General features: G+C 36.5%; 1 protein-coding gene across 1 annotated transcript in view; it reads right to left on the bottom strand.

Annotated features, from left to right (window-relative positions):
- Positions 1–26,740, bottom strand: part of LOC105440173 (transmembrane protein 145-like) — a 45,207-nt gene that overhangs the window by 6,301 nt on the left and 12,166 nt on the right. The window contains exon 2 of the mRNA XM_030998419.1: positions 331–408. Within this exon, the coding sequence (XP_030854279.1) occupies positions 331–408 (78 nt within the window). The remainder of the gene's footprint in view (positions 1–330; positions 409–26,740) is intronic.

Below are 26,740 nucleotides of genomic sequence, written 5' to 3'. Positions count from 1 at the left end.
ATAATGTGAAATATCATTGAAAAGTTTTTACCACTTCAGCTCCACTGCTGCCCATACGACAAGAGCAGCATCAAAAATAACAAACCACAGACTTCCTCAGCGTTTTTTTTTTTCTACTAGCAAGAGCATTTTGGAAAAGCCAAGACAACTACTTATATCATCGTGAAGATAAGATGGAAAAATCCGTCTGCTTTAAGGAGGTTTAAAAAACAAACATATTTATTCTTTTGACGCGCGCCCCCATTCGGTGAAGCCAGACGGAGTCTCAGCGGAACGTAATCGCCGAACGAAATACATGTTGGTCTACGATTATAGGAAACTTCAACTTACAGAAGGGTATCTGATATTGTACTCAAGGACATTATCCTCCGTGTTGGTAAAGTAGAAGGTGTCCATGAATGCCATATCCTGGGAGATAGAGAGGAATCAAATAATGTAGAATTAAGAACAAAAACAGCGACAAACGGCTAACTGCATATCTATAAAAGAAACAACAAACAAACAGACAAACTCAAACCAATATGCAAACCAACAAAACAAAAGAAAAATAAGAAACCAACATTTTTTTTAAATCCCCCCCCCCCAAAAAAATAATAAAAAATAAAAAATAAATAAATAAATAAATCTAAACTTAACAACCGTTGTCGCAATTATTCAACTTTTACTCCGGCTTGGGAACACTGTCTTGCAATCGGGAAATACAGTCTGCGAAATATTTGGAATTTAATATCACAACCTATTAGGCTAAAGAGTAATATTATGTGTTTAATAAAGTGCGCTATTCTTACATGCCCACAAGCCTCTAGGCTTTTTAAAAGTATGTCTCGCAAACCATTTTCTTTTTCTGTTTCTCATTAAACAACCGCCATCCCCACCCCTCCCCCTTTTTTTTCTTTCTCTCTTTCTCTCTCTCTCTCTCTCTCTCTCTCTCCCTCTCTCTCTCTATCTTAATGCCTTGAAAGCTCACCTGTTCCGTATTGATTTCCCCGCGCTTGAATTTGGCATCTGCATTGCCTGAAACAAGCAAAATGCAGGCCAAAACTAGCACGAAAGAGTTTCCAAGTTCCATAGTCGATTTTTGGGTTAATCAGCTGTATTCACTTGATTTCCAAGTGAATTACATGCTGTTATCAAAGTTTGTTCCGATCAATGAGAAGCTTGACAATATTATGATTAGTTGATAGTAACGCGCTACCACTAATGATTCAGCTGTGACGATGGGTGCGCGCAGGTTGTGACGCAACAATACATGCGCATCAGGAAACCTTAATGACGTAAGGGGCGTATGAAAACGTTTTGGTCACTGAATTATGAAGTGCTTGTTTTATTATCAAAATAATGTTCTATGGAGACAGTGGCGGATCCAGGGGGGCACAGGGGGCACGTGCCCCCCCCCCCCGGCCATAAAAAAAAGAAAAGGAGAAAAAGGAGGGGGAAAGAAAAGGAGAGGAAAAAGAAAAAAAGGGAAGAGAGAAAGAAGAAGAAAAGAGGGAGGAAATAAAAGGGGAGAGGAGAAAAAGGAGGGGAAAGGGAAAGAGAGAGGAGAGAAAAGGTGGAAAAAGAAGAAAGGCGGAAAGACGGAGGAGAGAAAAGGGGAAAAAGGAGAATAATGAGAAGGGAAAAGAAAGAAAGGGGTATGATATTACTATAAGAAGGTGTTTTTTTTTTTTACCGGGTAAGGGGCGGGGGGGATGCAATTTTAAGTCGAACATGACTAATACCAAAGATTTTTATCTCCTTTATAACTTCTAACTTATAACCTATAATCGCCTCGCCGCTACGCGGCTCTTGGACAATGCTCTGCATCGTTTTTGGGTCGAACCCCCCTCAAACTGTTACTTGATTTAAAAAGACGTTATCATGAAATGCTGTTTATGGTCTCCATTGTGTTAGTAGATGCCAGGAAAATATCACTTACTGGGGTTAAAAAAAGCCCCCCAAAAATCGCCTCGTCGCTACGCGGCTCGTGGACGATGCTCCGCACCGTCATGGGTCAAACCCCCCTTAAACTGTTACTTGATTTAAAAAGACGTTATCATGCACTGCTTTTATGGTCTCCATTGTGTTAGTATATAGATGCCAGGAAAACATCACTTACGGGGGTTCAAAATAGCACCCCAAAAAATCGCCTCGCCGCTACGCGGCTCGTGGACAATGCTCTGCTTCGTCTTTGGGTCGACCCCCCTTAAACTGTTACTTGATTTAAAAAGACGTAATTATCATGCACTGCTTTTTATGGTCTCCATTGTGTCAGTAGATGCCAGGAAAACATCCCTTACGGGGGTTCAAAATAGCAACAACAAAAATCGCCTCGCCGCTACGCGGCTCGGACTTTGAGGCTCGTGGACCATGCTCTGCATCGTCATTGGATCAAACCCACCTCAAACTGTTACTTTATTTAAAAAGACGTTATCATGAAATGCGTTTATGGTCACCATTGTGTTAGTAGATGCCAGGAAAACATCACTTACGGGGGTTCAAAATAGCACCCCAAAAAATCGCCTCGCCGCTACGCGGCTCGTGGACAATGCTCTGCATCGTCTTTGGGTCGATCCCCCTTAAACTGTTATTTGATTTAAAAAGTCGTAATTATCATGCACTGCTTTTTATGGTCTCTTTTGTGTCAGTAGATGCCAGGAAAACATCACTTACGGGGGTTCAAAATAGCAACAACAAAAAAATAGCCTCGCCGCTACGCGGCTCGTGGACGATGCTCCGTGTCGTCATTGGGTCACCCCCCCCCCCCCCCCTTAGCAGAAAGCCAGATCCCATCATCCGCCCCTGGATCCCTACTCTTTGAGGGGGTAGGAAAAAGCAATTTTACGCCATATTACTCCAGGAAGTGCCTGAAAATGCACCTAATGTGGTTCTAAAATTGCAAATGCTTCTTACTCACAGAGGGGGTTCTGACCCCCTCCCAGACCCACCCCCGCTTAGTCGCTCCGCTCCCTCGCCGCTGACGCCTCGCTCCATCGTTTTTCATATATTTCACCCCATGCAATTTTGTGCCCCCCCCCCCCCCCCCGGTAAGAAATTCCCGGATCCGCCACTGGGAGAATAAGGTGAAAAAAAACATAATACGACACAGACTATGTTCTTTGGGTAAAGCAAACAAATTAGAATTTCATTTTGATTTACTATCGCATTTTATTTGTTAAAGTAGTCAATTTAATGTTATTTTCAGCTCGTTTTCTTTGTAAAATCATTGGGTCGGGCGACAGAGATTTATTACCATGTCACAATTTGGCATACCACCTACTTCTAATTTCTAGTTTGAGAAAGCGGTTTTGTCAATTTTTTTATTTTTTTGTTTCAAACCATATAAGACTCGTTTAGATTGATCAATGTTATCCTCCGCGTATCCGAGATGTAAGACCATCACATCTTTGCCGAGCGACAGTTTTTGTTGAGATGATTCAGTTTTAGGACGTCTACAGTCCCTGTCACGGTCCACGCACAGTGGGTACGGATACCGGCTGCACAGAGATACCGGATATGTTATCTCTTGTGTGCACCGAGCATGACTGATGCATTTTCTTCAATTCCAATAGGGTCCATTTAGCTCCAAACGTTTTGATATGCATGGGGCAGTATCTTGTCATGAAAAAAACTCCGCAACGATACATGCGAATTTGTTGACTGTGATGACATATTTAATGAATAGAATATCTGGTACTTGGTTGAAAGTAAATTAAAGGTAATTAAAAGTATATAATAGCCCTCATTTTCAAAGTATGTGGGTATTTAGAGCGAGAACAGAATTATTTTTACATGTATTTTTGTTTTTGTTGCCTTAAAGGCAATCTATAATTAGGGTATTTTACTGAAACGCAGGATTATCTTTAAATAGTAGGAACAACAGAAAATTGCTCTTACTGATTTTGTTTGTGAGAAGTGCGCATGAGCGACTCGTCGGGGCTGGTTTTAATTGATGGATTAAAGGTAGTACAAAGTTTTGGTATGGGGTCTTGAATTTGGTCCAAATGAACATATTGGAAGCATATGCGATTTTAAAATATTCAATCGTCATTATCGAGGTGAAATCGAGTCTAATCAACTCTGTTATGTTGTATAGCCCCCTCTCAAGACTGATATTACTTTAACTTTAAAAAATGTTTATTGACTACAATCGACCGATTTGCTATTCCCGTTTGGAAATTATTTATCAGATTTTTATGGTCGCAGCTAATATGGCCTTAGGCGCTATTTGAAATTTACCGGGAGCACCGGTAAATTTTTATTATTCAATTTCTCGAAAGCAGAAGTGTTTTAGGGGCTAATTTTCTAGTGCTTATAATACATCCACAGAGGCATCCAAATATATCAAAATTTTAAAGAATTACTATCCATCCCATCCCAAATTTCCCAAAACTTTGTATTACCTTTAAATGCTAGAGAGTAACCTACCCATAAGAAAGAAATGTGTAGGAAGGGATCTTATGATTCTTCTCACGTTGCATTTCCATCTCTCCTTTTTCCTCTTTGGGATGCAAGACGATACTGGGGGTGATGAAGATGATACTGGTAGTAGTAGACCTAGTAGAAGGGCTTAATAATAATAATAATAATAGCCTAATAATAATAATAATAGTAGAAGTAGTAGTAGTAGTAGTAGTACTACTGTAGCAGGCGCGTAGCCACGGGGGGCACGGGGGGGCACGTGCCCCCCCTAAAATTTCCAGGATCGGTTGAAATTTTGTAGACCCCTTTTTTTGACCTCGATCGATTACATGTATGTGCCCCCCCAAACATCAAACTCTGGCTACGCGCCTGTACTGTAGTAGTAGTAGTAGTAGTAGCAGCAGCAGCAGAGGTATAATTAGTAGTATAAGTAGTTGTAGAGTGGCAGTACTTCTACTACCATACCAATACTGTTTATACCTCTTCTACCACTACTGCTATATGTTGCCTTTATGTACATCAAGCCTTGTCAATTACAAAATAATTATATGCATGTCATAACGCTGCTACCGTGGCATAAATGACCTTGTGAATAAATAACAATTTATAAAGCTTGCTATTTATAATTGATACAGTGAAATTGTATCTTCCTTGTGTGTGCTTAACGTGCTTTTCAATGCTAGCCCCGAACACAATCTAAATTGTAACTTTTTTTCGTTCAAAACGAGTTTACCAAACAGGCGCAAATTCTTTGTAAACGTATAGTTTATATCACTCTTTTCTTAAAAACAAAAGGCCGTTCTTCAATGAGGTCCGTATAGGCCTAATTTGTTTTCTTTTAAATAATCTTATCAAGAAGTTATCTCGGAAATACTTTATAAAGGGTTATTTTTAATTCATCTTTTCCTTGTTTTGGGGTTGAAAACGAGTTTGCCAGCAAAAGAGAGACTTTCGAGAAAAAAACCGGAGCAACCATTTTGTTACAATTTCCTTGAGATATAGCAGAGAGTGTACACATAGATGGGCTAGGTCATTTACCTTGTGTATGCTATACCTGGTTGTTGAGCTCCATGCACACGAGGCATCATTTCGACCGCTAGTCAAGCCTGTAAGGTTAATTAATCAATCAATTAATCAACAGTTTGCACCGTTCACTCTTGATTCACTTCACGTGCGAAAACACTCTCAGATGAAAGGCCACATAAACCATCGACGCAGTCTTACGTCAAACAAAGGACTCCTCATTCGCAACAGTTAGGGAAAGAAACCTGAGTAAATTCATCTGATTGGTTGGTCAAGCCTGAAATCATGCTAAAAATAATATTATAACGAGACAGATGCTTATGTTTATTGCAGAGGGCGTATAATTGGTCTATAAGTTCGCGAGTTAATGATCATCATTTTTTTATTTGTTATGTATTTAATCTGAAGAAAAAAAAACATAAGGAACAGTGTTAACACTAATCTTATGAGCTGAAGTACATAATGGACGTGTCTTTGAACACTTTATTTTGTAGATTCAAAATAATAATGACCATAGTTTAAAGTACTGTGTAGACTGCTTCTTTTCATATGAAAATATCATACACTTAGACACAAAACGTACTCTAATCAACAATGCCTTTACAGAACTTCAAAATATAATTTGAAATCGAGTATATTATTTTTTTCAGCAAAATAAGCTAGTTTTTATCAATCCTGCATGTATTTTGGTATACAAGCACTGACAAATAATTGCATTAGAATTCGATACTACCCTATGTACGGGAGCATGAAAAATGTATTCCTGTGCCCTCATTTTCATGGACGGGCATTTGAATGATGTTCCTCATCTACCTCTTTTGGGTCATTAGTGAACCGAGTATTAGAGTATCATAAATAATAGCATTAGGCCCTATTCAATCAATTTGTATAGCTGTTTGAGAGTGGGCAATACCGACGAGAAAATCCAGGCCACTTCACTCTTAATTTCACAGTATTCTGAAATGTGTTAGCTGATAATGGATGCCTAATATATTGTTTGCTTAAGGATATTAGATTTCAGCTCAAAACACAGCGACCATGGCAACGTTTAATTTTGTATTTGGCGTTTACTCATTAGACTGTTAGGAGATGATTTTATATGACTAATTTTTCCCTTCTGTTCGAATTTGAAGTTTGGTTTCGTGGCCTCAGTGTTTTGTTGACTTACTTCAAATCATCTGGTGGTCGCACTACCTGACCTTTTGTGAAAACATATTCACAAAATATCGGAGGTAATGTTTCTGAAATAAACCCCTTACATCTATTTGTCTCGTCCAATTTACCAGATACTTTGTGAAACCATACGGCAAATCTACGAAAGGTCGCATGAATTTCCGGTTTCGTTTCCTGAAAGGTCGTGTAACGCGACCACCCGACCGGACGCGGTGGCCCTATGACTCGAAGTAAGCCCTATTTTGATAAGAAAAGTACTATTTTGAGACAAATTAAGAGTTTCTAAAAAGCAATTTGATGATTTCTAACTTGCAACATGCACTTTCAAAAAGTCACAATTTGTTATTAAAGTTGTATACCTATTCTTGTTTATGAGGGGGCAAATCCCCCCCCCCCCCCATCAAAAAGGCTGTACTATAATGCATCTAGTTAACCTCTCAATTCATTATCAGATGACGTCATTATCTCAATTAACTACTACGTTTATGAAAGGTCAAACTAAAGCAGTCATGCATAATATTAATCAAATCAACTATAATAAATAAGGAATGACACGATACTTATATTTGTAATGAAAGCCACCCATTTGGAACCAAATTATAGTCTACAGGTTGGTTAGAAAAAGAACAGTGCCATTCCTTGACTTCCAAGAGATATTCATAAAATAATAAATCCTTATCTGATGCAGAGTTTTATGTTAAAGGTACTATGTCCCATTTGCAACCAACATCAAATTCTGTAGAACTTTGCAGGAATTATTAATATCTCACGTATGTCCCATCTGCGAAATGTAAACGTTAGCTGTGTCCTATTATTCAAATTATGCAAGGAAACCCGTTTACTTGATATATTTCACTGTCAGACACTATTGACTGACTGACTGACTGACTTCTTTTGTTTTCTTTGGTAATAACATAGCTGAAAAGGGTACATTAGCATTGGTCAACATCAATATCTCACTGGCCAAAATTAAACTGGTTGAATCTTTGCGCACCACAAAACGTGCGACCATTCGGTACAAGGGTCTGAAAATCTGACTATTATTAAATTAATTGCATTCACTAAAGTCTATTCGACAACTAATGCTCGTTATTTTCCATTTTTAAGACATTTTTAAGCCCTTTCGTTTAGAGGGGAGTTCTAAATAAGTATTATATTTCCAATGCCTTTGGAATTTAACCTTGTCATTTATTTGCCTGCAAATGGGACATAGCACCTTTAAAACGCATTTTGAGAGCCCCATTTTTAATTTTTTTTGATTAGTAAATGTCTAACGTTGAGGACAAAACCACCCTGATGAAGGCAGGAAACATCCTTCCCCTCTATCTTTAAAATAGATGATTAATTAGCACTGTACCATGAAAAACAATTGTTATTTACACTTGGCTCATCATGATCTGTCACGAACTCTACGGGAAATTAAAATCCAAACCTTCGTTTCATTCCACAAAATGAGATAATATCAATGATAGTTATCCTGACGATCTTTCTTTAATAATATCAACGCGGACTCCATGTAGCTTGTCATTATGTCCCATGTATGCATTAGTGTTGCCACTGACGTGTGCGCTTAATATAGATTATTATGTTATCTATGCGAAAATGGATAATCATTATCGAAAATCACATCTGTAGGAAAGGCTTTTAGTACAAATGGAAAGCTATTAGGCCTAAACGGAACGTGAGGTTGATAGTGCAGTTGAGGAGCTTTTGACATCCTTATTATTGTGATAATGAATTACAGCATCAAAATGAAAGGGAGAACAAAAACAAAATTATTCTTTCTTCCGGCTATTGTTTACTCATATACCTATCAAATTTGTGGTTGTTTCAGTTTATTAATTTATTTCTAATCTTTTGTCAGGGTGACCCACTCACCAATGAGTAGTGGTCTTCCATGGGGCCCTGAATAAACATGAACATTATTTGCATCAAAAAGCATAACGTTTACACAAAACAGTTAAAATAAAATTCCATGGTACAATTAGAAAGATATAACACATCAATAATAAACGTGGCACAACCGAATACTTGTTTGTAAAATAATCATATATCACTAACCTAATTCTACTCTAATGCCAACTTGAAAATATTGATTTAGTCGTAGTTATGCGAATAAATCATGTTAATATTACAAAATTATGTTAATATTACAGTTTGTTGAGCCAAATAATGATATGAAAATCTGCGCATGGAGCTTTCAGTTTAAAAAAATTGAAAATATAAGAAGAGAGTGACCTGCAAAAACGGAAAATAAAAAATACAAAAAGGCCGTTTTACTCAACAAAACATTAATCACATCCGTAGGGAATTGGAGACCACCAAGCTTGAACCCATCACTGTCTGTCCGTGTTGGCTCCAATATTGCTATAGCGCCATTTGTGGCCTGTAACAACACTACTGCATATATCCAATTCATTTCGAAGACTACAATGCGTTCTTTCTCCGAGAAAATTGGCAAAATTGACCAAGATAACCAATTTTGATCGTAAAATTTGGCTCTGATATAAAAACACAATTTTCACTGAATGTTGTTGAGAATGTAGATATTTAGGGGTGGCTCTTAAAAATTAGTTCTAAAAGTAAGTTTATGAAGTGTGCCAACCATCACAGAAAACTTATGGCCATTGTGAATGGGTGTTGCAATGCACATTATGAATGGTGTCTGATCAGAAATGTGTGTAGGCAATAGGGGAAACCAGGTCCAAGATGGGGTCGTTGGTTGTGAATGTCGAGTATGCCGAGAACAGTCAATGAACCGATGCTGGTTGGTTCATTGAAGTTTATTTATTCCACATTTTACATAAAAAAAAGTTTAAATTCTTTTTCTTTTTTATACAGGCGTATAAAAGTAGATTTCACACAAACAAAAAAAAATATAAAAAAATAATTCAAATCAAGTATAATGTACGGAAAATAAATACGAAATTTTGAAATATATAGATAAGACAGGCAAGGTAAAAAAAAAATTAAAATGTGGGGAACCTAAATAAAAAGCATAGCTTGTATGTGAATAGGCTCCCGAACTGAGTAACACAATATAGTAGGTCTGAATTTAAAAGGTATTATAGGAGGCGAAAAAGGAGTAGTATAGTATGAGATTCTAGAGACGTACAAGGAGAGTGAATTTGAGAAGAAAAGAAAAATAAAATAAATAATAGAGAAAATAATATAACAATGATAATTAGGAGAAGGTGAATAAGGGAAGAAAGAAGAAGAAGAGGAAGACGAAAAAGAATTGGAAGAAGAAGAGGCAGAAGAAGAAGAGAAAGCAAATTGATGAAATCAATGGCACTGTAAAATAACATGTACAGAGATATTTTGGGCCACATAGTTTTAAAATCGTTTCAAAATTACAGTACATTATAAGTTCATTGGCTGCATGAATCTCTTTCAAAAAGTGTTTGTACTAACTATAACAATCCCATTTTCATTCAAAATGTATATTTAAAATGTCTTGATTTTGTAACTGTACCTTATTACCTTCACATGTAGGTAATGAGAGACCTTTGGTGATGACGTCATTAATCATTGTTATCTTATTAATCAGTTACATCATGACCACAATTTTGTTACCAAATAAAGAGAAGAAGTTACTGAAGAGAATACAAAACTTTCTGTATGTGTAAAAATTTCCATGTTTATGTAAATTATGCAAATGTCCTTAAGGGTCTCCAATTCCCTACACCTACCCTATATTGATAACAGTAGGTTTACAAGTTAATGATGCCAGTTAGATAGTGATGGTAGAATTATGAGTACATCTAGTTTTGTTTGTTACATATACGTTCAAGGTTTTGCTTATATTTAGCGTTGGTGGCAGTCCTCATTACCACTGACCTTCACTCTACTTTCGTCATCGCTCAGACAAGCGAGAATAATTTCTGAATTGTTATTTGTTTAATATGTTATTCTATTAAGATGTATACAAATTATATTAGTTGAAATAAATGTGATTGTGTTAGAAAGTCAGTATATGTGTATAAACATGGGGAGATGTTAAGAAAATATGAAATTTGTGTATAGGAAGAATGGACTAAGTATTGTTCAATTCAATTCAATTCAATTCAATTTATTTATTTTTCCTCCTTAAATTGTTCATATTTACAATGATGGTACATTTTCACATATTCATATACATATAAATCAATTTGCACAATACAATACATTAACAAAATAAACGTGAAATTGAAAGGGAAGGAAGGCCGACTAAAAGGCAGAGCTTGTAGGGTGTAAGCCCCCCCCCCCCCCCCTGTAAAAGTAAAAGTAAAAACAAGAATAACAATAACTTATTCAGCAATACAAAAATCACTTTTAAAAACAAAACATTGATAAATTCATACATGTTTATAAAAAGAAACAATCAAAGTTGCATAAAGTCACACTACAAATTATATTTCAATATAATAACATTATATTTTTATATTTGTTTGTTATGTAATGCTAATTAGTATAATGGGGGGGGGGGTCCCGACGCTTATCGAAAATGTAACTATCCCTTTTGCCTATGGATTAAATGAAATGTATGCATCAAATAACACTGAGCGTCATAAATGTAACCGACACTTTGTGAAAACATTACGGCAAATTTACGAAAGGCGGCATGATCTTCCGTTTTGGTTTCACAAAAGGTCGTGTAACGCTTTCATCCGACCGGACACGATGATCCGAAGATCGTGTCTATCAATCATTATGCTCAACATTTGAACATTTTCAGGCTCATATTATTTGAATGGATTGCGAGTTGATGGGTTCGATTGTTAAAACCGATGAAACATTACTCGATTTCAGAAAGCTACACACTTGGTATAATTGGTAAATTGGCCTTGACTGTCAAAAGCCATTTCAGTTGTTCAACTTGTCGTCTAAACTCATTTGTGATAACAAATATGTAAGAGACAGAAAGTCTAACAAAAATGAAATTATGTATAATCTGACACCCTCTAATTCCCTCCTGGAGCGGCCTTCAATACTTGATACTGTAGTGTACTTTTGTTTTCAATCAGACGCTGTGTTTAACCTTGTTAATACTTTTAATATGTTTGATGAAACGATCACACCAGGATTCTTACTGAAAGCATTTCTCACTCATCCAGAAAGTTGCACAAGTCAATTAAAACATCAGCCCTAATATTCATGAGCCGTGAAGCAACCGGGACTAAACGTAACAGAACGTGACAAAACTTGAAATGACCGTGATATGCCAGGAATACACAGGCTTCCCGTCCAACTACGGACCGCCTCCATGTTTTGTTACTTTCAATCAAAAATTTCAAAAGTCAATGAGACATGAGGGCTCCAATGAAAGAGCTAGTGATAACGTACGTCGGGGTGGATGTGCTTTTCGTTTAAGCAAAAAATGAATTTTTAACAATTTATAAAAAAAAACGTCCATAGGCTAACATGTATTTATTTTTTTATTATCTATTTATTTATTTCGTTTTATTTAAACAGGGTGGCCCCGTCAGTAATCGCAGTACTGTTTTCCAGGTGGCCCTGTACACAAATGCAACATATACATGTATGAAGAAACAAACTACTTGAACAATATAAACATCACGGAAACATCAATACATAGTAACATATAATAGAAAAAAAGAGTAAAGAATAAGAGTGAATAATGAAACAAAGCCGTAGTAAGAATGATAAATTTCAATGAGCAATTGTAAATCGATAACAATATACTCTGATTATTATCAATGATCTGTTTAGATTTGAACAAATTATTATATTGAGAAATTTATGTAAATATTCATGAAAGAAATAAGTAAAGAAGGCAAATTTATCTTTAACATCGCTGCTTAAAATAGAGAGAACAAAAAGTATTCTTGGTCGGGGCATTTCGAACTGAGTGGGGTAGGCTATTCCACTGAAGAGCACCATCAACTGAGAAGGCACGTTTTCCACATTCTGTTTTAATTCTTGGAATAATGACGCCCAAATTGTCAGCATTCCTTGTTGAGTATCTATGAGTTTTGGCGGACAGGGTAAACATATCATATAAATATAATGGGGCACTATTATTCATAACATCATACATTAATTTACTTTTATTGAACTCCCATCTTTTTTCCCTGTCAATCCATCTTAGGGTAGTAAACATTTCGGATGTGGGAATCAAAGTATTTATTTTCAGGATAATTCTTGCCATCTGCTTGTGTTGCTTAATCAAGATATCTTTTGTTCTTTTATTACAAGTACTCCATGAGACACTACAATATTCATAGTAAGGAAGGATAAGAGAATTGGCAAGTAGTTTGGCACTATCAATTGTGAGATATTTCCTGACTCTACGAAGTAGGGCCAATCTAGATGCAATTTTATTTGAAATGTATTTCACATGATCCTGCCACGTCATGTGCTGGTCTAGACAAACTCCAAGATATTTTACACTTTGAACTTGCGTGATTGGTACATTAGAAACTTTTATTGCGATTGATGTGTATTGCAAGTTCAGCAATTTCTGCGGTGTTCCAAAAATCATGAAGCATGTCTTGTCCGTATTCAGGGTAAGTTGGTTTCTTTCCAACCACTTTTTCACACAATCCAAATCATGATTAAGACATGTTTCGATTTCCCTTGGATTTGAAGAACTGTACATAAGGGCAGTGTCATCTGCATACATAATCACTTTACCGTGCTCGATGACTGATGGAAGATCGTTCATGAAAAGAGTGAAAAGGAGGGGCCCCAATATGGATCCCTGGGGGACTCCAGACTTTAACTTTAGCACGTCAGATTTTTTACCTAGCAAGGAGGTACATTGTGCTCGGTGTACAAGATATGATTCGAACCATGACAATGCTTGTCTCGTAATGCCATACAGTTTTAACTTATCTAGTAATAATCTATGATTAACAGAGTCAAATGCCTTTCGTATGTCAAGAAAGACTATTCCAGTTATTCTACCTTTATCCATGTTAGTCAACAAATAATTGCTCAAAAATGCAAGAACGGTGTTGGTTGAATAACCTTTCCTAAATCCAGATTGGTGGGGCGTTAGGAGATTATTATCTGATAGATAGTCTCGAAGTTGCACGTTAACTGCCTTTTCTAATATTTTCATAATCAACGATATAACAGATATGGGACGATAGTTGCTAACATCGTCCCTATCCCCACCCTTGTGAATTGGGGTAACTCGTGCCTGCTTCCAGTCAGCTGGAATTTGGCTGGTTTGCAGAGAAAGATTAAACAGGTGAGTAATAGGTGTACAAATAACGGGTGTGGCCAACTTCAGGGGACGTGTGCACACTAAGCCCTTCTAGGCCAGTTGCCTTATTAATCTGAATAGAGTGCAATTCTCTTCGTACAAAATCCTCAGAAATCAAATATGGCTGCTGACTCTGACGATATGGGGCGTTGTGAAATGAGACTAAACGGAGCTATATGTGGCCGCCGGGAACATAGTGTCAACGTAACATAAAACCTCACCTTTTTTCTGGAGGTGTGATCGCCTCTAACATCCGAAAATAACGATTTTATGAGATTATGAAAATATACAAAAATAATGAGAAAAAAAACGGCTCCAGTTAAATCGTGGACGTGTTCCAGCCCCTTACTAATGTAATTTTATGTTGGCAAGAAATTAATCCACAGTTATCACTCTCCTACCAGATGTAAATAGGTACCTGGCAAATGCTGATGCTCGCATGACAAGCAGTATTAAAACTCGTGTGGTTACACTGGGAAAAAACACCCAGTTATTATCATTATTCGGTTCAATTCAATTCAATTCTTTTTATTCATCCAAATTCAAAAGAATACATGGAAATTTGTTTTAGTCACACATTGTACAAATATTTGAGAAACTATATCGTTGTGTTTATAATCATAGAAGAACCATCAAGATAAAAGATAGACAAGATAGAAATATTCTTATATTCTAGTATTACACATTGAAAATGATGAAAATGATAGAACAGCAGTGTGAAGGAAGGAATGAAAGAAAACCATGCCAAGCCGATTCTTGGGCCCACATGCTCCTCACTCCATTTGACTGTACAAACGAACGGAATATGGAACATAATTATGAGCCCAAATATCGACCTGTGCGACATTTCAATGAGCGCATTCTTCTTCCTGACCGTAATAATTCATATAAGTAATTTAGATTGTGATTCTCATTTGCAATGATCTGTTTAGCTTTTGGGGAATTCATGGGTTGCATTCTTCTGCCAAGTTTCTTTTTTTCCTGTTATTTTACTCGCCCTCTTAACTACACTTTCCATTTTCCTAAAGTCATCCTTCCTACATGCCCCAAACCAAACAACACAATTGAAAAGAAAAATACTCTCGACAATGGATTTGATAAAAAGACTTAAGATAGGTCTATCAACATGTAGAGAGCTCAGTTTCCTAAAATAGAACATTATCGTTTGAGCCCTCGCCACAATGGACGTACACTCATCATTTTTTTAAAAGTTTATTATCGATTGTTGTGCCCATATATTTGTATTTTGGAACATTTTCGATGTTTTCATCTTTGATCTTCACTGGTTCGTGTTGTTGTGTAGTTATCATTATTATTATTCATTTATTATCATTGAAGTGCTGTAAACACGCGCAATCAGCATTTGGCTGCAAAGCATTATCATTCAAAGCAGTTATAGAATTGAATTGAATTGATAGTGTGATGTAGTGATGTATATTTTTTTCAATTCAGCAAATAATACAGTTCTACGGAAACCACTATGCATATTATCCCTAGAGACTACCTCTAGGATAGCGACCAAGAAGAACTGCATGGCAGAAGTACCCGTGGAGAACTACCCAATAATTAAGACAGTACCTTCTCGAGAATACTCTGAAGCATTTACCCCGATGAACTACCCTTTAATTTAATTATTAGATCGATAATTATTGTCTGGGAGTTATTTAGGAGGGTATTAATACCCCTAAAATGAATGACATTTGTTCCCTTTCCCTCTACATCGATCTAGTCTTGTTCACTTCTAAATCATGCACACGGGATGTTTTACAGGCGTAATTAATTTCATTCAACAGTTGATGAGAACATATTGCTTTGTTGTGATTCACGCAAAATGGAAAGAAAAAAGGATAAAGAAACATGTAAATATACTTTTGAATGAATGGTAGAAAATGATTCTAAAAATCAATTTGAATAAAATTTCTTGCACTTCTGATAATGCCGCCTGCGAATTTCCGCCCAATGTTATGATCAGAAAAACATATTTATCTATTGCGATAATGATTTTCCGCATCATGTCTCCGAGGTTCCAGCCATTAGGGAGTTCAATATTTACAGAGTTAACAATGCATCAAAGCGAAATATCACTTCGCATTTCATCCCTGAGTGCTTCACCGAGCCTCGATCTAGGACAAGAACAAACAAACCACATATAGGGTGTAATGGTTTGGTATTTTCCCCTTTGATTGCGATTTCTAATATTTTGAATTTGCTTTTGAATCTACTTTATAAGTACATTGTAGATTGCATCCATCAAAGGGGAATTCCACCCTGATATCAAGTTTGTTTTAAAGGTAGCAGAAAATGAGAAAAACAGGTCAGTGAAGTTTGAGCACAAACCGATTAAAAATAAGAAAGTCATAAATGATTGGAGGTGCAATCAATCAAACACAAATTGGAAACTCTGTGATGTGTTTTGCCGTGTACTAAACAAATTCAAAAATATATTTTCCCTTAAAGGGAGGCTTTACTACTTCAGCCAGAAGGGATTAGACCACCCAGCGAGCCAGCGAGGTCACTGTGACAGGTGGCCATCTCATTAACTCAGCTATCATTTAACATAAGAAAAAGAGGATCATGGGGGACCAACAGGCACCGATTTGGTAAGTTTTCTATATAGAGGGAGCAAGTAGCTACAAGTAGGACAGTGTGCCTTTAAGAAAATTTCAATCATACATTCATTCGAAATATGATTCCCATTTATTTACCTGTACCCAGTGCGCCATTGCATCAAAACCACAGACCTTGCGTTTACCTGTCAATCATTTGTTCATTATGTGAAATGATGTTTATAAAAGCGGGGTACGGCCCCCCCCCCCCCCCCCCCCAGCCCATCCTCTCCTCGTCCTTGAATGCCATTCCCTGTCCGCAGCGGCTTTGTACGTGTAAATCAATGGCAACTGCGCGCAACAAGGAACTTGCGCGTATTTGATGTGCTTTGTGTTATGAAGCTTATTTTTACGTCATCAAACAAAGAACGCTGCATTTTTGTCGTGTTTATGTATAGCGTTATATCGGAACGAGCCTTATCATGGAATTGAACTTACAAGCAATAGGCCAATTTCGTTATTATTTGTTTAATGTAATGCTTGACGCCTTTATGAAGTGCCACGCTACGAAACATTTCAATCACCGATCACGAATTATCGTATCTCAATAGAGAATGTGAAATTGCATACATTTGTTGCTAGGATGTTGCTAGGTTGTCGACGGGTCATTATGGCTTGCCCTGCCCAACAAACCGTAAAATGTGCAATCTGAATTCGGTATAATGAAAAACAATTATTCGTAAACGCGTTAAGGAAAGAATTCAATAAATCATAACGAGGTACTTCACAATGACGTATACATTATGATTTGGTTACAATTCGAAAAATTGCTTGCCTACTCTTTGTTCAACAAAACACCAATGCGCGAGGTGTCCTCCCACGAACGTGCCACTGTTCCTTTTCATGATGTTAATGTTAGGCGTAACATCATTACTATCAATTCCACACTTGTGCCGGGTTTTACAGAATGTGTTTATATCAAGTGTTATGTGAGGATTCGAAGTTAAATATAAAGACTGGGTCTCGACGCCAATAAATGTTGCTACAACAAAAGATGTATTGACCTTCTTTGCCATATAATTTTACATTTGTATGCATTAATAAAGATGCTTAATGGGTTCAGGTTTGATGCAAACAAAACTTCAATATGATGGTAATCCAAGCGTTAGCGGTATACCGTAATTAAAAGTGCACTGCGAGGCGCGGCAAAGAATTAGTGCGTCTATTCATTATCAGCCTATCAGCGAAGAGCGGAGCTGGTAGAACACGGTCGTATTTGTATGTAATTGTTCATTGCGAGATGACTGTCTCCTGTATGGCCATTTATTAGAATCCATGTAATCATTCCAGACAATCATTTAGCCACGAGCATCGGATGAACTAGGTATTTTTCTCTACAGATACGTAGTGAGGAGAGGGGAGAAGAACTCGGAAACAGTTTGGCGCCATTCATCAACTTTATTTTTGTTAAGCATTTTGGAAATAAGCGTCTCAAAGTATGCTGTTTGTCTTGTTTATTGTTTGCTGATGGAGAAAGAAAGTTAAAATGTTCTTCACAATGAAAAAGAACACGATCTTCACACTCTACCTGATTCATGTGTTGCTGGGTAAGTCAACCGAATTTTATTTGTACATTAATCTTTTGTTTGTTTGTTGTTTGTTTTGGGTTTTTTCTCTGAATATTTTGTTGGTACTTATATTCGATTGCGGGGTTTTGCTAATTACGCGCTGTACCTACTTAATATTTTACACGGCGTAAATGGTTAGTACAATACATCACGATAATCAACTTGTTAAATTCTAATGATACATTTGACATTATCATCATTATCATCATGTTTCGAAGCAACTAATTTGAGATGCTGAACAAACTGACTCATTGCAAGTGTCAAATGAAGGGACTCTCTATTCTTAACTCAAACCCTTTTAATATATGCTTGCATTACCGTTATTTCTGTAATGCCACAATTGCTTATTTTTAGCTTATCAATGCCTTTCCACAAAATCCGTTTGCATCCGGTAGAAAACATTGCGTATATAGGTGCGTCTTTTTATTTTTAATAAAATAAACAACTTATTTCCAGTAAAGTTTGTTTCTCGTAATTCTCTTTACATTCTTTTCATTCATTCTCAAGCCTAGTCATGGAAAGTGAAAAAGAGCAATTCAATTTTGAAATATGTTAGCTTCAGATGTTCACCTGAAGAGATAATTAGCACAAAACATAAGTTGGATGCAATCTTTACATTCTTTTCATTCATTCTCAAGCCTAGTCATGGAAAGTGAAAAAGAGCAATTCAATTTTGAAATATGTTAGCTTCAGATGTTCACCTGAAGAGATAATTAGCACAAAACATAAGTTGGATGCAATCTTTACATTCTTTTCATTCATTCTCAAGCCTAGTCATGGAAAGTGAAAAAGAGCAATTCAATTTTGAAATATGTTAGCTTCAGATGTTCACCTGAAGAGATAATTAGCACAAAACATAAGTTGGATGCAATCATTTATTATGAAAAACTATGAATATCTATTTTCCATTTTTAACTAAGTATATATTTACAACTTCAGCCATTCAAGCGTCACTCGCGTGATATTTGAAAAAAAATGCATCTAAACTGTTCCGGAAAAAGCATATCAACAGCATATCAATTTATTGTCTACTATACATTAATTTGGGAGGGTTATAGTAAACAAAATATTTTAACATAGAAACAAGTCTTGACAAATATATTTTAAGTGAAAACATTATTTTATTGTAGTGACTCCCGTGGCCGGTTGAAAATAATGTTTCTCGACAACACTATATTGACCTCCTTTCATATTGAAGTAAAAGTGAGTTCAAAATCATATTTTAGAATTGTAAAGTTGATATCTGTCTGCATTTTACTGGCAAACTGTTTGTTTGTTTGTTTGATGATTATTATCTTACCTGAATGCTAAGAAGGCATATTTATGCTTTTAACTAAAAAAGCAAGGGATCGACGGCTTAAGTCCTCTCCGAGGGACTTGGTAATGAGGTTTAATGCCTTACCAAAGGGGAACTGGCGTATTGACTTGGTAACGAACCCAGTATCTCCCAGTTACGAGGCCACTGCTCTACCTCTCAGCCATCGCGCCTCCTCTGGCTTCCTAATTGGCTTTGAATAATATTGACCCAATAACAAATATCAGCCTCTTCTTTTCAATTCACAGGCATAACTTGTATCAGGTAATCTGTAAGATATAGAAAACATGATAAGGGTAATGTTACAAAATTTAATTTGATTTTAAAATGTTGTAAAAATCCTTTCTTTAGAATATCAACAGTATATACTACAGTCTCAAGCTGTTAAACCATCACATCAATCAGTAATGATCTATGGATTCACATAAAGACTTCAGATTTGTTGGTCCATAATGTTTTAATGATAATGCCAATATAAGATTGTGAGCTTCACCTCAACTATCAATGTGACTATTATAGCGTGAATATACTCATGAAGTGCCCATCTTTTTCAAATCTAAAAAGCCAGATGGAAATATTTTTTTCTTTTCTGAACCGTCGTGTATACTTATGAAGTATTTCAAACACGTTCTTTATTTCTGGCAAAATTGAAAATGCATGTTTTGCGTGACTCGCACAAACAAGACATTTCCTTGGAAGACTTTTGAGTTTTGTAAAAATCAGAAAAGGTTAACTAAATTTGATTACCTGCTCAATACCCAACCACAATAAAGGCTTTAACTTGGATACAAAGGTAGTGTAGGCAGTGCCAGAAGGCACTTGCCTGTGACAAACCTTGGGTCTCTTTGGACTTTTCCTGACCTATTTTTGAATGATGTTTATTGAATCATTTTGTACAGGCTGTAAATAAAGAAAATGAGAAGGGGGATATGCATGGAGTTGTGGATGTATTCAAATTAACAATTCTTTTTGCTAAATAATTGATATACATGTAGATATCATATATCTCAATTCCAAATTTTGAGTTAGATGATGACCCTTACGCGGAATGGCTGATTTACATGATACGTAAAGATATATAACATGTGACTTGAAAATTCGATTTACATAATATATACACCATATTTTCGTCGAGCAAAATAACAATCAATATTATGAATATTTATTCCCCATGTTATGAACGAGCAAATGAAAGAGGAAAAAACAGATGCTCGGAGTGAGAAAATATCCCAACGATTTTCTTGCCCTTCAAGCTAGAACAGCGGTCGATTTAACGGCTCAAGAAGTGAAGAAATGAGCTTGACGGGTTAACAAGATTTCGTCATATCCTACTTCAATAACAATAACCAATGCAGTTGTTAGTAAGCATTTTTATTACAATTTGCATGTTATTATTACAATTTAATATAAATATTTGCCTCACATTTCATTCGTGTGAAGCCACTTTGTGAAATTTGTCTTGATCTGTTTTGGAGCTGTTGTTTAACAAGACATTTTAGCAATTTGCTTAAATGTGATTTGAAATAGGATGTTTGCAGACATCCTTTTGTTTTATAAGGATCAGGCACAGTCTTGTGAGATTAATGGCTGATGAGCAATATCAAGGGGAAGTAGAGAAATAAAAAGAATACTTTGGATGAATAGCATGAAGAAATGGCTTGAAGAGAGAGGAGTAAAAGGCCAGAAGATAAAAATAATGGAGGAGATTAAAGACAGAGAGTAGTGGAACCGCTTGATCGGATTTACCACCTATAGAGAGACGAAAGTATCATTCAACAAAGAGACTGGAAGATTTTTATGGTGGAGGGAGTACTGCAGGGTTTTACATATTCATGCTATGCCTGCATCTTCTACATATCATCTCCCCTCCTCCCCCCCCCCCCCCCCCAATCCAAAAATAAAATCCTGAACCGTTACTTCGCTATTATATAAAGTTTGAAACTTGAACCTCAAACGGTATAATGGCAGTCACGCAGACTTTTACGATTTGCACGAAGCAAAATATCAAAAGTTGTCCGGGCCGGGGTAGTTGTCCCCTAGGCTGGAAGTAGTGGTCCTAATATGTAAAATCCTTCATGAAGAATGAATTACATACAAAACTTCAATTTGAACATCCACTCTAACCGTTATATAAAAAGTTATATAAAAATTAAATATTATTATTATTATTATATACTATGAAAAGTATTAGAAATATGATAGCAACTGTTTTCGAAAAATCAACTCAAGGGCTCTATTGTACATCCCATAGAAATCATTACATAATGTGTGATTGTTATGTTCCCACATTTCAATATGTGACGCACGAACCTATTGAAATTGCGTTAGGTTGATTTTTTTTCTTCAAAAGTAGTTGCTATTGTGTTTGAAGTAGATCATGGGAAATAATTTAAAAAACATTGTCGTGTAATGGTTAATGCTTCATAAAGAGATATTTCGCTGAAGTTAGTGGTCAGGGCATTGTTTTTAACAAAAGTAACTGAATTGAAACACACAATTAGACCAATTTGAAATTGAAACCAAAATTTGAATTACTTACCAACTAATATCAATTATTATATACCTCTCTTTAGAAATCTAGCCATCTGATTGGTCGAAATTGGAGTCATGATTTTAGCCATGCCCGCCTACCTGTCAAGAGTCTTTTAAAAGATGCCCGCATGCCCCGGTTGCGTCTTATTTGTTCGTACCCCAACGAGCCCAGTTTCCAGTATGAACTCATTTTTATACATAACAAGCTACGAAAGCTTGAAAAGAGGTCACAAACAATTAGACTTTGATTACTTATTAGTTTGCCCCACTATTTATAAAGGCAAAACAACTGAATAAATACTAAGATTCGAACCCTCAAGTTAATTCCAAAGTATTATTAGTATTACACCGTCTTTACCGATTAAGCTAACGATGAGTTAATGAAAGGTTGAGTTGTATAATTATTATCACCCTATTAACAACCCTACCTGATTCCATGTGCGCATGCGCTGGTTTCCTTCGCGAGTACGCATGCGCATGTTTCCTTCGCGAGCTCAATCTGGGCTCGCTAGGGTACGAAAAAATAAGACGCGCCCCGGTAGACGGGCCACATAAATAATTTTTGGTGAGATCCCCAATGGTTTACATTTCAAAGTTTCTTTGTGCAAGCGCGGATGTGCAGTGTGTGCGCGATTCCCGAATGATTGTAACATTCAGGCAACTTTCCAGCGAAGATTTACAGACAGTGTCTCAGATTTTCTGTGATGCTTTAACCATTCTTCTTTACTCAAGAAAAAGATAATGTAAGAATTCTTTGTAGTTTTGTTTGTGAATTCGGTATATAAAAAATATAAAGACTGCTTTAATATTCGAGGCATAGTTGTTTTTATAGGCTCAAGGGGACGTTACATCCTGCTTTCACCCCGAGGCGTGCCGAGGGTTGATAGCAGGATGACAAGTCTTCTTGAGATTATAAAACAACTATCCCTCTCATAGCGGTTATTACATTTACACTATTACCCCATCCCTTAATCCATGGAAATCTTAATTACCCTGGTTGTGTGTGTAGTTTCAATGATGCAAAAGTGGCATTGTTACTATATCATGAAACACTTATACCTTCTACCAGTGGTCTCAAAAGATAATAACCTAATCAAATTACTCGATGAATTTAAAATCTGTTTTGTCTATAAACTGTTTTTATATCAAAAGCGCAATGTTACGCAATATGACCTCGTGTGAGTGTAACATCAATTGTGTTTTGATTATTAGACATTCATATGACTTTGCTGTGCGTGTGGGGGAACATGCGTGGGTGAGTGAGAGCGTGTGTTGTGTGTGTTAACTGAAGGCATTTCCCACCTTTGTGGTGGAGCTCGGCCTGTTCATGAAGATCTGTTATTGTCATAATCCTTTGTGGTTCCCTGTCAAAAGGTATTTGTTTTTAATATTTTTTTTTTTATTTGTCTATGTCCGCTGGCATTTGGCACCAAATTGAATACATAAATCAACTTTCGGGGGGGGGGGGTGGTAGTTACGTTATGAGCAACGCTCAAAATACACGGGGGCGGTGGGCGATTCGCCCCGTGAGCTCCGTAATCGCCCCCGTCAGGTTGTTCACGGGGGCGTTTGCAAAATTAAAAATCGCCCCCGTGGAATTATAAAATAAAGATTTTCTTTTCTGATATAACTTTAACACAATATTGAGTATCAATTTTCAAACCTTAAACCAATGAAATGGAACTTAGATGGCGCTATCTCTCCCATCTCTATGAGTATTACCGATACAAAAAAAACGGAAGCTCGTACTATATTGTGCGGCCGTCAGCAGTGGCTAAACTGCGCCGGTATTACAGGTTTGCACGCTGACGCCCAATATCTGCTGGAGCTGGAGACGATCACGCAAAGACTGAAATATGTTTTTCGTTGTGAAAAGTGTGAATCCCCTGAAATCTGGTGATTCTAAAAGACCAGCAAATTATGTACCTCGACCAGTAAATCAATATCGAGAAGAAGAACAAGACCAAAGATGTTGCAGGGCGGATCTAGGGGGTTTAACCCTCCCCCTTGGGTTGCCAAGTGAAAATGTGATGTGCATAGAAAAATGCTATCATGTAGTAGTAGATGTCAGTAGATGCCAGGAAAGCGTCACTTACGGGGGTTCAAAATGGCACCTAAAAAAATCGCCTTGGCGCTTCGCGGCTCGTGGACGAGGCTCCGCATGTTAATAGATGTCAGGAAAACATCACTGTCTTACAAGGGTTCAAAATAGCAAAAACAAAAATCGCCTCGCCACTACGCGGCTCGTGGACGATAAATGATAATGATAAAAAACAAGGAATTTAGGAGTTTTATGGGTACCAATTCTATGGACATTTGTATTTAAATAAGAGCCACCGTCAGCACTAAAAGAGCCCCCGTAAGAAGGCTCACGGGGGCTCTTTTTTGGATAGAGCCCCCGTGGACAAAAAATTAATTTGAGCCCTGGTTATGAGATAACTAATTCTATATAACATTCTCAAAATTAGAAATGCACACATCACACCAACTCTAAATAGGTTTTCTGAGATGAAAGACGTTCAATAGTTTCTACTTTGGCCTGTTCAGATAAATTATAAGGATATTTCTCCCTCAGTAAAGGCAACTAGCCCACTACTCTCCACTTGGTCACGAGGTACCAGTTATAATGTCCATCAATAATTCTGACTGACATTGATAACCTCATGTTTTAACTATTATCTTGAGGTAATATTTTTTTAACATCACACAGTGATGTTAACAATTTAATCCTTAAAAGAATTGGTCGGTTTCGACCGCTGAAACCGGTATTGTATAGATTGACGCGCAACAGTAATTAACTTTCCCCAGAGTTGTGTTGAAATGAAAAATTAATAATTTAGTGAAATGAACCCTTTGAATTCTAAATTCTCTCCTTTTCACAGGTATTGATACAAAGACTGCGTGGTTTCATTAGGCAAAGGGTCGATACGAAATATTTCCTAACCTCTTTAAAATATATGAAGGACGGACTTTTTTCGATATTACATTCTTTTATTTCTTGCATTTGCTGTTGATCAGATTATCCTGAAACTTGGTCCAAGTTTCATGCTTTAAGAGGTCGTTTGACTCTTGCATATTATGAATATAGACCTAAGAAATGTAAATAGTTTGCTTCTAATTGGCATGGCTTTCTGTCACTTGCTTTCGAAGAAATTGATGCATTGTATTAATAAAAGGAGGGGATAAAAATGTGAGTTATTATCTTAAACCTCAGCTGCTTACATAGTTGCGGGATAGCAGCAATGCCAAAGCTTGATAATGTAATGCAACGTTATTCATTAATTTAATTTCAATACAACCCATGACTTTCACCAGTACGTGTCAATCATCTATTTTAAAACTTAAATCTCAGTATAGAATCATGGATAACGAAACATTGTGTGTGTGAGCTTACTTATAATCAGGATTTTTAGATATTAATATTATGTTAGGCTGACTTACTTAGAGAACCAATAAAACAATCTCATACTTTTTGCAGTTTTAGAATAATGATATTCGCTTGTTCAAACTGCAATGGTGATATTATCACATCGGATGCAAAGGGTAGTAAACTCCTTTGATGAGCGTTAACATGGTGGTCGTTTACACTTTGAATTAAAGGCATTCATTCGAATGTCAAATGAGGAATCATTTTTACCATGTACCGCCAGTGTCTTGTCAATATGAATGAAAGCGCTGTAACGTTATATGTTGGATGTTCTATGAGTAAACTCATGTTCAAATCAACAACTCGCTTTCGACCGCGTTATATATTTGTATTCTTTGACTCTCAAAAGTCTTTTCGATGAGTCCAAGACAGTTTTATATAAAGGACACACATGCTTTTTATATACAGCATACGGTAACGTCTGCTTTGCCTACTGTATGTGGCGTACGAATGTAACATCTTTTACATAACATTAATTAAAACTCCTACTTATGTATGTTCTACTTTTTAAGTAAACGTTTACAACGTATTACGTAATCGGAACATGGTTTCTATGGTTACCATTTTGTTACTTGTATTGGAATTATCTTTGAGTTGATTAGTCGAAAATAGTTGCGATCGTGGTCTATATAATTATTGAAGATCTTTTTGGGACAAGTATTCAAAAACTTTGATCAGGGCCATTTATGTAGCACGTACCACGAATGTTCCATTTTTATCGGCATGCTACATTGTACGTGCACTAAGACATGCACCATTTTGTTTCATGTGTTTATTGTTTCTATCTATTTTCTTCTAAGCGTTTCCTCTTTCACTCTCTACACAGTTAAAATTTTTGTGAACAAGTTGTTTAAAAGTTTAAACAACCTCGGATTAACGGGTGACCTGATCTGAGAGTTGTTTAAAATGTTAAGCATCTCGAGTTGTTTAAGGTTTAAACACTTTGATCAACATTTTGAACAACTTGTTTAAAATCATAATTTAAACAACCGGTGTTGTTTGAAGACGGTTGTTTAAAAAGGAGCTGTTGTTCAGTGGGGGTTGTTACACCAACTGGGTTGTTTAAAGAAAGTTGTTTAAAAAGGAACTGTTGTTCAGTGGGTTTTTTTTTTACAACAAAAGGTTTGTATAATGGGGTACAATTTGGGTTTGATACTCTGAATAAGTGCACCACTACTTCTGGTTCTCTATATAGGTATAAGAAGACTAACAATATGGTAGGGTAATTCTGCAATTTATGAATTAGCGCCAAAACAGTGCCCATTTTGCATGAGCGCGCATGCACCCACGCATAAACTTCATATATAGGGATACATGCAATCTCTATGGCAAGGAATTTAGCACACGTTATAACCAAGTGCGCGATCAGTGCCGCACTGCATGACGCGATGATTTTAAGTCTACCTTTATTCTGACATTTGCGTACAGATACTGAATATTTTAACTGTGAACTTATATTACGCTTTAAGTTAAAAACTTAAA

Source organism: Strongylocentrotus purpuratus, unplaced genomic scaffold, assembly GCF_000002235.5.
Source record: "Strongylocentrotus purpuratus isolate Spur 01 unplaced genomic scaffold, Spur_5.0 spur5_scaffold_5, whole genome shotgun sequence".
NCBI classification, from domain to species: domain Eukaryota; kingdom Metazoa; phylum Echinodermata; class Echinoidea; order Camarodonta; family Strongylocentrotidae; genus Strongylocentrotus; species Strongylocentrotus purpuratus.
The sequence above is the reverse complement of the archived record's forward strand: the minus strand, read 5'-3'. Positions and strand labels throughout refer to the sequence as shown.